The sequence below is a fragment of the Mesoplodon densirostris genome, chromosome 8 (assembly GCF_025265405.1).
Source record: "Mesoplodon densirostris isolate mMesDen1 chromosome 8, mMesDen1 primary haplotype, whole genome shotgun sequence".
In the NCBI taxonomy this organism is placed as follows: Eukaryota; Metazoa; Chordata; class Mammalia; order Artiodactyla; family Ziphiidae; genus Mesoplodon; species Mesoplodon densirostris.
The window spans coordinates 73,157,057-73,169,525 of NC_082668.1; the positions used below are offsets into that span (position 1 = coordinate 73,157,057).

Below are 12,469 nucleotides of genomic sequence, written 5' to 3' on the forward strand. Positions count from 1 at the left end.
TTTTCTCACAATGAAGTATTTTTAAATTAAGGTATATACATTGTTTTAGACATAATGCTATTGCACACTTAATAGCCTACAGTGTAGTGTAAACATAACTTTAATATGCACTGGGAAACCAAAAAATTCGTGACTGACATTCACTTTATTGCAGTGGTCTGGAACTGACTGAACCAATAACTGAGATAGGCCTGCAGTGAGCACCTCAACCTGCACAGCACTGGCACCAGGTGCTATGCAGAAAAAGTTATTTCTGTTTAGAGCCTGTCAGAATGACTGACTAGAGAGATCCAAACAGTCAATTTCTTCTAATAAATGTCAAGGCAACTAATACCTGAATTTTTGACTCCAGAAGGCAAAAAGAATGGCGAGGACAGCAGAGGAAACCTAGGGAAGTGGCTCTCTTGGATCTGCTTGACCACAGATTAAATACACAGGAATTTCTCTTGCCAGGTACATATTCATGGCCTGAATTACACAGAATGTTCATTAGAGTTCTGGTTAGAACCATGTTTTGCTATCCGTAAACCACCACTCATTGTAAGGGAGTCTAAAAGGAAGTTAAAGTAATTCTGAACTAGTTCCTCATGCTTAGGAATAGAAAGCAAGTGGGACTACATCAAACTGAAAAGCTTCCACACAGTAAACAGAGTGAAAATATAACCTCTGAATGGAAGAAAATACTTGCAAACCATACATCTGATAAGGGGTTAATATCCACAATATAAAAGAAACTTCTACAAATCAACAGCAAAATACCACAAATAATCCAATTAAAGAATGGGCAAAAAAGACATACAAATGGCCAACAGATATATAAAAAGATACTCAACATCACTAATCATCAGAGAAACATAAATCAAAACCATAATGAGATTTCACCTCACACTTGTCAGGATGGCCATTATCAAAAAACCAAGAAAAACAAATGTTGGCAAGGATGTGTAGAAATTGGAACCCTCCTACACTGTTGGTGGGAATGTAAATTGTATAGCCACTATGGAACAGTATGGAAGTTCCTATAAAAAGTTCATTGGAGCATCATTTTTCGTAGCTAAGATATGGAGATAACCTAAGTGTACATGGATGAATGAATAGATAAAGATACATATAAAATGCACATACACACAAGGAAAACTATTCAGCCATAAAAAAAGAATGAATGAAATCTTGCCATCTGCAACAGCACGGATGGACCTTGAAAGCATTATACTAAGTGAAATAAGCCAGGGAGAGAAAGACAAGTATCGTATGATCTCACTTACATGTAGATTCTGAAAAACGAAACAAAAAAACCAAGTTCCTAGAAACAGAGAACAGACTGATGATTGCCATAGGGGAGGATGGTTTGAAGGTGTGGGAGAAATGGGTGAAGAGAGTCAAAATCTACGAACTTTTAGCTATAAAATAAGTAGGTCATGAGGGATAAAATGTACAGCATGGTGACTATAGTTAATAATACTATATTACATCTTTGAAGAGTAAAGTCCTCCTCACACGCACACACACACAAAATTTTGTTACTATGTGTGGTGATGGGTGAACTACTTATTTTTGGTAAGCATTTTGTAATGTATACAAATATTGAACCACTGCATTATACACGTGATACTAATATAATACTGCATGTCAATTATAAAATAAGGATGAAGATCAAGAAAAAAAAACACAGAAAAAAGCTACACAAAAAAATTTCATAAGCTTTTCCCAATATATATGTGTCTTAGACATATATCCAAGTAAGCACCTACTGGGGAGGGTGGACTGGAGTAAAGGGAAAAAGAATAAAGGAAAGAATAAAGGGAAAAAATATGAGGGAACCACCACGGATCAACAATAATGACCATAGCCTGAAAAGCACAAGTAACTGAAATTTGTGTACCCGAAATCAAAAAAGAATAAAACAACAGCAAGTTTTCAAATAAATACACAATATTTTTGGACGGGAAAGTTTAGTTGAAAAGTATGAATATGTCAGTTCTCTTAAAATGGAAAGAATTAAATTAATCTCAGATAAAAACACAATTTTTGCCTTTTGAGCATGTCTCTGTGTGTGTATTTAAAGACTGCTTTTGTTGGGGGACAGGGAAATTCATATGCTAATATATGAAAATAGCAAAAGACATAATGAAAAGAGAAACCATGAAAGACTTGTCTTATTAAATATTAAATCTACTCTAATCAGAAAAAAGTGTAATATTGAATTAGAAATAGAGTGGAAAAGAAAACCCAGAAATGGATGTCAGAATGTGAGAATTTAATATATGACAAAAAAGATATTTCAATTAAGTGAGGAAAAAAAACAGTTTGACAGACAACTGACACAACCAAAATATTAATCATGGTGGTTCCCTCATGGTAGAAAAACTTAGGGTAATTTACTTTCTTCTTTTTAACTTATTAAGTCTGCTTCATTTTCCTGCCAGTGAGCCCATATTATTTAAGTAAGCAGGAAAAACATGAAGCTATTATTAGTCAAAAACAGAAAAGACACTTATAATGGAAGAATACCAAATGGATATTTTATAACCATTCAATTTTAAAGCAAAAGATAAAAGTTTAAAATATTTAAATACAGGTCACAATTAAACGTCCTTCACCCCAAATTTAAAATACTAACATACTTAAAATTCACTCACAGATTTCTATATTTTCTCAACCATATGAGGATAACAGCTACCTCTCAGGACTACTGTTTTGATGAAATGAGATTGCACACATGAACTCTTCACTGAGCTTTAAGGAATTAAAAAAAAAAAAACCTTGTTGATTCCCATACCGCTGATTAAGTCCCACAAAAATTAGATTTTAAAATAAATCATTCAAATAAATTTTCAACCTTTGGCATAGAAAATAAAGGAAAAGGGTTCAACCTAGTAGATAATCTTCGAAACAGAAATAAGCATCAAAGTAGTAGGCTAAAGAAGCATAATGAAATAAATATATTCCAAAGGTACTTACTGCACCGGATGTTGTACCTAAAAAAAAAATTTTTTTGGAACAATATTACAATGTGATAAATCATGCTCTCCTTGAGTTAACAGTGTTAAAATATTTATTCATACTATTTTTTCCTCCTCATCCCATCACACTAAATATCCTAAGACTGTCCCATATCACCTATGTACTTGCTCTCTTTCCCACAAGAAAAACATGGATAGTGCAAAGCACTTTCAGAATTAAGTTGGCACTTTGAACTTTCAATCTGCAAACTCACTTGGGAGCTGTTTGAGAAGTATTCACACCCTTGCCTTTTGTTTCTCCTTTTCTTGCTAAATAGGTGTTTATCTTAACTAATTCCTGTTTCTCTGCTATACTGCTGAAGTACAGTAATGTGTCAGAACTCTGATTCTATGCTTTAGATTTCTGACAAGTTTAATTATCTAGGTTCCAAACATGTGCTGTACAATACAGAATCCTTTAGCCACCACATATCCCTGTTTAAACTAACATTTAAATTAATTAAGATTAAATAAAATTTTAAAATTCAGTTCCTTCTTTGCACTAGCCACGTTTCAAGTACTCAATAATTACATGTGGCTGTGTTTACTGTATACAACACTACAGATTACAGAACATTTCTACACTTACAGAAAGTTCTATTAGATGGTACTGTCCTAAACTACTATCAAAGCCATCTTAAGACGTAAGGGGAAATCCCTATTAGTCACAAAGTTCATATGAATAATCTTTAATTTAGGAAACTAGTAGCTTAAAACTATATGTAAAAAAAACAAGAGACTGTAAAAAGGAAATAGAACTAAGTACATATATACTGAGAACAATTTAAAAAAAAGCTAGTATGGAACATCAATAATAGAGTCAAAGCATTTAAAAGTAACTAAAAAAAACTTTAAGGTAATTTTCCAGGATTATTTAGGGTAATAGTAACCACCTCTAGATATCTAAATAGGCTAAAATACTATTCTAAGGTATTGATATATCAGAGGTATTGATATATCAGAACATCATTACAGCTTAAATAATGAAATCTGTGAAACATCTTAGAAAGATCAATTATGGCCCATATAAACCTCCAGGAAAGCACATAGTGCATTTTAAACATATTTCGACCCATAATGTTCAAAAGAAAAAATGTTTTGGCATAATCATGGGACAAAGTTTAACATGTGGAATACTAAATTATATGGAAAATCACTTACTCATGTATAATTGAAGCATTATTATATGTTAAAGTCACACTAGTCATAATAAACACTTATTGGTAACCAGCTGAAAAAAAATATTATCACAGGGCTTACAAACTGCAATGACTATAAGGACCAAGCAGGTACCAGAAAAATTACTGAAGTAGTCCAGAAGGCTCAGAGTACATGCTAGATATCTGAAGTATGGAGTTGCTACCCATTCCACAATGTTTGCTGAGTGCAAATATGGACTCAACCAGAATTTTCCATTCAAATATTCTTTGAGTATCTACTGTGTTGAGAAAGACCACTGTAAATAATAAAAGTTCAGATCATCCAACTTTTCAAGATAAATTATATTTTTGTATAGAATGATAAATTCAATCTTTATGTAAGCCTGCAGACTTTAAATGTTAGCAACTAATCATAAAATTTAAAAACATCACGTGGGCCAAAGTATATCTGAAGACCAAATCTGGTCTCAGAACTCCTATATCTAAAATTATGATAATTTCTTATGATTTCCATTTTCCACTGCTTAAAAAAAAAAAATCAGGAGCTGATTATAGTGCCCAAGGGACACTGTTTTATTCCTCACTATAATACGGTTGCTATTGTCCAAATTAAGTCTAATATATATCACCATAAATGGTATACATACCTGCTGCTACATCCATATTATTTACTCCTGGCTGTAAGAAAAAAAATGAAATTAGTAACATTCACCTTGCTTAAACCGTGTTTTATATACGATTCTCTTAAAGCATAATCAGTCCCCTCTATGTATCAATTCTCTAGCCAATGAATCAGATTCTTGGATAAGCTTTAGTGATCTCAGTTCCCTGAGCTTGCTATAAATTGTAAAAAAAAATAAAAATAAAAATAAAAATTGCACTAATCTGGGCCTACTGAAGCACTTTAATCTTAAGTGTTCTATTTATATAATTATCAGTTATATAAAGATCCACAACCCTTTACCCACAATTCTAAGATCCAAAAAGCTCTGAAAAACAAGGTTTTTTTTTTTTTTTTTTTAAGTTTGGCACCAAAACTCATCAGTGGCAAAACCTATCCTGAATGATATGAACTGTTTACAGTCTTATTTATCCCACATCAGAATGAGTATCTTTAAGTTCTGCTTTAGAAATATTGTGTTAGAAATTAAAGTGCACAGCCCAAGATCCTGTGGGAAATTTTTACATAATTATTATATACTATATGTAATGTATTACTTTATAATATAAAAAAATTTTTGAAATGTATCTGGCCCTAGGAGTTTTGGATACGACACTGCAAACCTACCCCAGTGGAGTATGCCACATCTGTTCATTATAACTAACTAATAAATAAGTCATGTTAATTTGAATATAATAATGATTTCTATATTGCTATACCACCCAATAAGGAAGATAAAGAGTATTCAAAGATTTTCTAAGTAATGTGCCACAGATGAAGTCTCATGAAATGTGGATTTCAAATGAAATCTTCTGATTTTTAAATTTAGGATCTAGTATTAAATCACATCCTATCAATTTTTAATTAGTATATGGTAAAGCAAGTGTCTGCCCTTTAAGATTAGAATGCTACAAGAGCAATAAAATGCTTCTGGCTAACGAATTATGCTTTTTAGAATTCTAGACTTGTTTAATGTAGAATTAATTTGATAACTAAGGATGTACAACAATTATAATATAAATATAGGAAAAAATGTAAATGTCTGGCTGGATTCAAGAAACTAAAAATAATAGTCCATGTAATTCCCATCGTATAGTACTTGGGAGGCACTTAAAAAGCTAACATGATTGCCTACAAAATACATATGTTACCTCATAGACAAAAGAAATCAAAACATCACAGAAAACAGTTACTTTCACAAGATTACCGGTAGGGCAGGCTGCATGGAAGCCTGAGACATATGAGACATCATCATTCCAGGCATTACTGAAGACATCATTCCAGGCATCTAGAACAAAAGTAAAAAAAGATTACTATATAAGACCAAAGCACCTAATAGGATTTTAAGAATCTATCTGGTTATCAAAACTAATATGTACAATTTAGGATTAAAACCCAGTGAATACTATACTACATGAATAGTATGCTTAGTAAGTGCTTGTTGAATGAATGAAGTATTTTTTAATGACCTATTTTAATACTTATGTCATTATTTATATGTATTGTCATAATTATTTTAATACATTTAAAAGTTTAGACTATTGTATGTTATTTGTAACTTAAAATTTAAGACTATTAATTTCCTTTTAATTTTAACTCAACACCCATGTTTTTCTCTTCTTTGGAGCAAGGCAAAAAAAATTTTTCAGTGTTTCTCACCTTTGATTTTTAATACCTGATTAAATAATTTTTATAACCATCTGGTCTTTTTAAAACTTCTAGCTCAAAGGTGCTTATAATTCAGTGACTTTAAACAAATACATAAAAAACAGACTTTTCTAACTCAAATCATCTATGCTCTCTCTTATAAAGAAAAACTTAATAAAGCACATACACACATGCATATCTGGGGAAAGAATATATTAGTTTGGGGGCTTAAACTCATCTACCAATAACTGTTATCCAAATCTATGAATCAATCTTCACTACTTAGTATGAATAAAAATCATGAAGATTAACATAAGTTTCCAAAGGATTCTGACGCAATGTTCACATATATTAGTATAATCTCACATCATAACTTTAATCTTAATATGAACGAATGTAAGGAAAACATGAAGGGAGATAAAATTATACAAAACAATCATAGGTACTGGAACAAGGTAACCAGTTATTCAACAGTTTTAAATTAAATGAACAATCTGTGAAATAGGAACAACAAAAAAGAAATAAGCATATTGGTCAACAGGAATATATAAAGCCTACTAAAGGTAGAAAACACTTGAACACTGACGTTTATTACTTGTGAAAGTCAACTCATGAAGCAAAACCAGGCTAAATTATCATTAAAATGAAGTAGCATGGTACTAATGGATGAAAAAAACAAAAGCCCTTTCCCACAAAACATTCAATAAACTGTTTAAACATCACTAAACAAGAACTTGACTAGAAGTGTGACTAGAACCTGAAATACAGGTCAAATGATAGTTTAAAAAAATAAAGTACAGAATTTGAAAGCAAAGCAGTGACAAGCCTCTACAACTCAAACTAACAGAATGAGAACTAGGCTTTTTCCCCTTCTCCCCTCAACAGATACACCCTCACAATTAATTCTGCTTTAGGCTAATAGCAAATATGTTTCAATTCTTTTAAGAACTAAGTAATTATGGGGGGAAGCATGGTGGGCAACAGAGAGAAATGGCTTGCTATTAAAATGGTCTGCATATAAAATCAAAAGCTAATAACATGTCCAAAAACTAGACTTCTAATCTAAATGGAGAACCTGGAATTTGAAAACTTAAGAGAAAAATGAATCAAAGTATTTTGTCATAAGAATTAAAGACTGTGGGGGGAGGGATAAACTGGCAGTATGGGATTAACAGATGTACTCTACCATACATAAAATAGATAAACAGTAAGGATTTACTGTATAGCACAGGGAACTATATTCAGTATCTTGTAATAAACTATGAGAAAGAATCCAAAAAATATAGATACATACATATATATATGTATAACCTAATCACTTTGCTGTACACCTGAAACTAACACAATATTGTAAATCAACTATACTCCAATTAAAAGAAAAAAAAGAAAAGGAAATTCCACATTAAGCAAATATCAAAACTATGGCTACAAAGACTTTGTGGCAACATGAAAAATGCTTTTGACTCCATGTTAAGAGAAAAAAGTCATAATCAAAATTGTGTGTACACTACAATTAAAATTTTTAAACACAGATGTACATACAATAAAATTTGGAATAAAATTTACCAAAAATGATAATAGTTACATTAGGGAGATGGAATATGGGTTATTTATTTTTCATTCTACTTTTCAAACTTTCTGGAATGATGTCTTTAAAACTAAACATGTAAATTAAAAGAATTGTGTGCTAAATCTTAAAAAAAAGAATTAAAGACATTTAAAAAGGGGGTAAAATCTCCATCATGCAACACAGCATTTCCACACGATAGCAGTACAAATGACTGTACAAATAAATGTAATTTCAAATTAAAGTACTCTACTTCATAAGATAGTGATCAAAGCCCATCCAAAACCAAAGCACAAAAGAGCTTACATATAACAAATGTTTACTAGACCAGGCAATGACACAGCAAACAATATTTGAAAATCATTAAAGAACAGAATTTGACAGAGTTCTCTCAATTGTTCTTCCCACACTTCAAATTTTAAAACATCTCAAAAATTTGCCTTTAGACTAGAACATGGCATCAGTTATATAATGAGATTTAATGTCAAATAAAAAGCTAAATTCTCCCTCTGTATCTCTGTAAATTCTGAGGGGTAGCAACTAGTTAAGCTTGTTCAACCTGACGAAAATTGGCAAGATTCTTAAATTATGTACAACCGAATATTCTAAAAGTAAATAGATAATTCTAAAGCAAAACTGTGATGTTATTAACATGAAACCAAAGAACAAAAATATAAATACTATGTTTTAATGAAAAGCTATTACAAGAATTTGGCCTGTTTCCCAAAGCCTGAGGAATCTTTTGTGGAAATGTTATGATTTCCATTTTTCATTAATTCTAGGATACACCTAATATGGAGATGCATGTGTCAATCCGTCTGACTGAAGTTGAATTCTTTCAGAGGATTTGTGTTGACTTCAGCCAGTCACTTGGCAGCACCATCAACCTGAGACCATTAAAAATTTCTAAGTTATTTATTTACTTGTTTTAACACCACACTGATAATGGGAATACAGGCTGCAAGTTTATGAGAGAATTGGCGTGTGGTTTAAATCCTCAGAAGTTATTTTTCCCTCCTTTTGCCCAATAAACAAAGTTGAGACATTCAAGTTACTTTGCTGTCCTTTTTTCCATAGCAGATTTACTTCTTGCTTCACACGGAGGGAATAGCCCTTTGGCATCCCAGCTTTATTCGTAGACTTCTCATTTGTTTTTTCCCACGCAGGGCACCTAATATAATGGAGTGTCTCATCAATGATGACATCTTAAATTCAATGAAAACAGGATGTTGGTTCAAAATGGTTACAGGGACAAATTCTTAACATAGTTGCTACAGTAATGCCACAATAAATTCCACAAAGCTACAAAGTGGTAGCTCATACTAAGCTTATTGTGAAGCACGCTATAAAATTACAATAACCTTGTAGAGCTTCATAAATTTCCATTTAAGCTACTTTGGCAAATATATTAAGTGCTGTAATTAAGCATTTCAGTTGTTAGGAGACAGAGAAAGAATGATTAAGGGTGAAAGACATGTATGTGAGATGTAAGCTAAATTGCCTAAAATATTAAACATCTAAATTTAATGGGACACTTTGGCACCTTTAAAAAGTAACTCAGATATACAACTTGATATGCTTTATTCAGAGTGGCCAACGATTTGTGTGATATGTTTCTATTTCTCTTCTTTTAATGATAAAAGTTAAATCAAGAAGAATCTCTTGAAAATTCTAAGAGTCACCCATTTGAAGAAAATTAAAAATGAGTAAAAACTAGGGAGCACCACACAATCCGCTCAGTCATTCTTAGCATCCCAGTTTAGAAAATGTCTAATGTTAGATAAAAACAAGCATGATTCATTGATCACTCTAGATATCTGAATTATAAAAAAAGGTACAGTAATAAAAGCAATCCTATCAGTGCTACAGCAAATTAGTTATACAAAATGTAAATTAGCCCAATTTTATTAGGATATGAAAACAAAAGTGTACATCTTCATGTGGGCACCTCAAAAGTTCTTTTCTTCGTAATTATTTCCTGAAGTTTTTCCTGCTGGAAAGAAATCACAATCTAACCAATTTTTTGTCTAAATATTAACTCTTGAATTTGGTTGATTTTTTTTTTGGTGGTACGCGGGCCTCTCACTGTTGTGGCCTCTCCCGTTGCGGAGCACAGGCTCCAGACGCGCAGGCTCAGCGGCCATGGGTCACGGGCCCAGCCGCTCCGCGGCATGTGGGATCTTCCCAGACCAGGGCACGAAGGCACGTCCCCTGCATCGGCAGGCGGACTCTCAACCACTGCGCCACCAGGGAAGCCCGAATTTGGTTGATTTTTAAAAATCACTCTTGCTGCCAACCTGTAGCTACAAATTGATTACCTAAAAAGTTTGATTCTTGCCTTTATACTTGGTTCCTTTTAAATGTGCTAAGGTCAATTCCACAAATACACTCTACAGAGGCTATTAACATTAAGCACACAGTGTTTAAAAACAACTATTCCCTACACCACTAACTTACCTTATAAACAAATACATAAATGAATGCAAAAAATTGTTTTTAATAAATGCAAAAACTACATCTTTGAATGTAACTAAATATTCATTCAACTGGAAATAAATGGAAATACCTGTTTAAAGCATGTCCTTAACAACCCAAAGTGGCTGAATTTTGGGACAATCATTTAACCTTACTTCATCTACAGTTATATATAAACTCAAAACATGTCATTTTCTTATATAAGAAACATTTAGATAAAAAATAGACAATATTTGCACAAACTGCTTCCACAGGGAGTAGAACCTTACCATTTAATAAGTCAACTGCCAGAATTCAAAATTATTTAGTTTGCTAAATTCTCTCAACCTGGAGACTTTAGAATTCACTGAAGTATACACTATTACTTCAAATTCTAAGGAGGTGTAACATGGCATAATCTCATACTGCTATACAGGGAAGCAGCCTAGTACAGCTATTGAGTATACTCTGGAATCAGACTGCCAGAATTCCTACCCCAGTTGACCACTCACCAGTTATGTGATCTTGGGCAACTTTACTTAACCCTCAATTTCCTCACCTGCAACACAGGGAAAAATAGTACTCATCTGATAGGACTGTTATAGGGATTAAATGGAATGATACATGAATACACACAGGCACTTAGAACAGCGCTCAATAAATGAATGCTGTTTTATTACCACTGCTCTCCTTCAACTCATGTAATGAAAGTATCTCTCATGTTGCCCCTTCTCTCATCTATTCCCTAGCTGTTAGTTAGGCACTTTGGTTCTTTAAAGGCATCTAGTAAATACTGTAAAACCATCACCTTCAGTAGGAATCAACACACGTAATGAGAAGTCAATCCCAGATAAAGGATTACATTTAGTGCTGGCTCTTCAATGTAGCTTTACAATTCACTCAACTCTCTAGGCCTTCCTATTCCTATCTATAAACTGGACATCTATCTAGCCAATCCACTTTTCAGTCAGGAGGATCAAATTCAATAGGGTATATGAATCAGTTATATACAAACATGATGATAAAAATTATAATTCTAATACAGATTAGGTATCACAGTTGTATTCCTTGAAACCTTAAAAAACAAAACTATGTGAAAAAAAAGGTAAATAAATAGTTTAAATTATTTAGTCCACTGTCTCTTGCGAAACCCCAAACTTCTTAAATAAGGGTACAGAAAATATAAAAAGAAAATCACTGGGTGTTGATATGTGACACAAAAACTTAGAAAAGGAGCTGAATAAAAATGAACTGTATCACTTGATTATTAAAAAGCTCTAAATATAGTGGGGATACACACACAAATTGTGGTGTCTCAAGTCATAGAGAATTAAAGATTTTATAAAACTTACTCTAAAAATCATCTAAACCTCCTTTTGGACATGAGCCCTCTAGAACACAAGTACAGAAAAACACAAGACTATTACTATCTTCTTCCCCAATTCCTTTAAACTAGATTCAGTATTATATCTAGCTAAATCATTAAATATTTGTCCATATGAAAATTTTTAGCTCCTTCTCAATTGTGGGCACCTTTAGGAAAAGAGCATGTTTAATTTATGTAAGTATTACTCGTACAGAAGACAGTTACATAGACATAGCAGAGACTCAAACACTTGTAGTAGACAACTTTATGACTAGTCCTTATTTCTGTATAAGGAAAGAGAGGATAATTTTCTATTATATTCAACAAATATATAATCATAGATATGTAATGATCTTAAAAAAATCATCTTTCAGAGAATTAACAGCTTTCTTGATACCCAATAACCAAAGAAAGAATACCAAGCCCACGTTCTCAAACAGAAACTTAATGCTCATTCATTAATCAAAAGGTAATTAAAAAAATCTTAACCCAAACAGATCAGGAGCTAATAAATAAGATTTGAGAATTTTGTTAAAAAAAAAAGTCTAAGATAAATGAGACGAAAATTTTGTTTTTTTAAAAAAATGAAAGCCTAAGATAAAGCAAACTATA

General features: G+C 32.3%; 1 protein-coding gene across 4 annotated transcripts in view; it reads right to left on the reverse strand.

The window, feature by feature from the left end:
- Nucleotides 1-12,469, reverse strand: part of PRPF40A (pre-mRNA processing factor 40 homolog A) — a 55,712-nt gene that overhangs the window by 34,795 nt on the left and 8,448 nt on the right. For all 4 annotated transcript variants that reach the window (XM_060107239.1, XM_060107240.1, XM_060107241.1 and 1 more), the window contains exons 3-5: nucleotides 6,031-6,111; nucleotides 4,810-4,840; nucleotides 2,962-2,978 (exon numbers count right to left, since the gene is read on the reverse strand). In XM_060107239.1, the coding sequence (XP_059963222.1) occupies nucleotides 2,962-2,978; nucleotides 4,810-4,840; nucleotides 6,031-6,111 (129 nt within the window). The remainder of the gene's footprint in view (nucleotides 1-2,961; nucleotides 2,979-4,809; nucleotides 4,841-6,030; nucleotides 6,112-12,469) is intronic.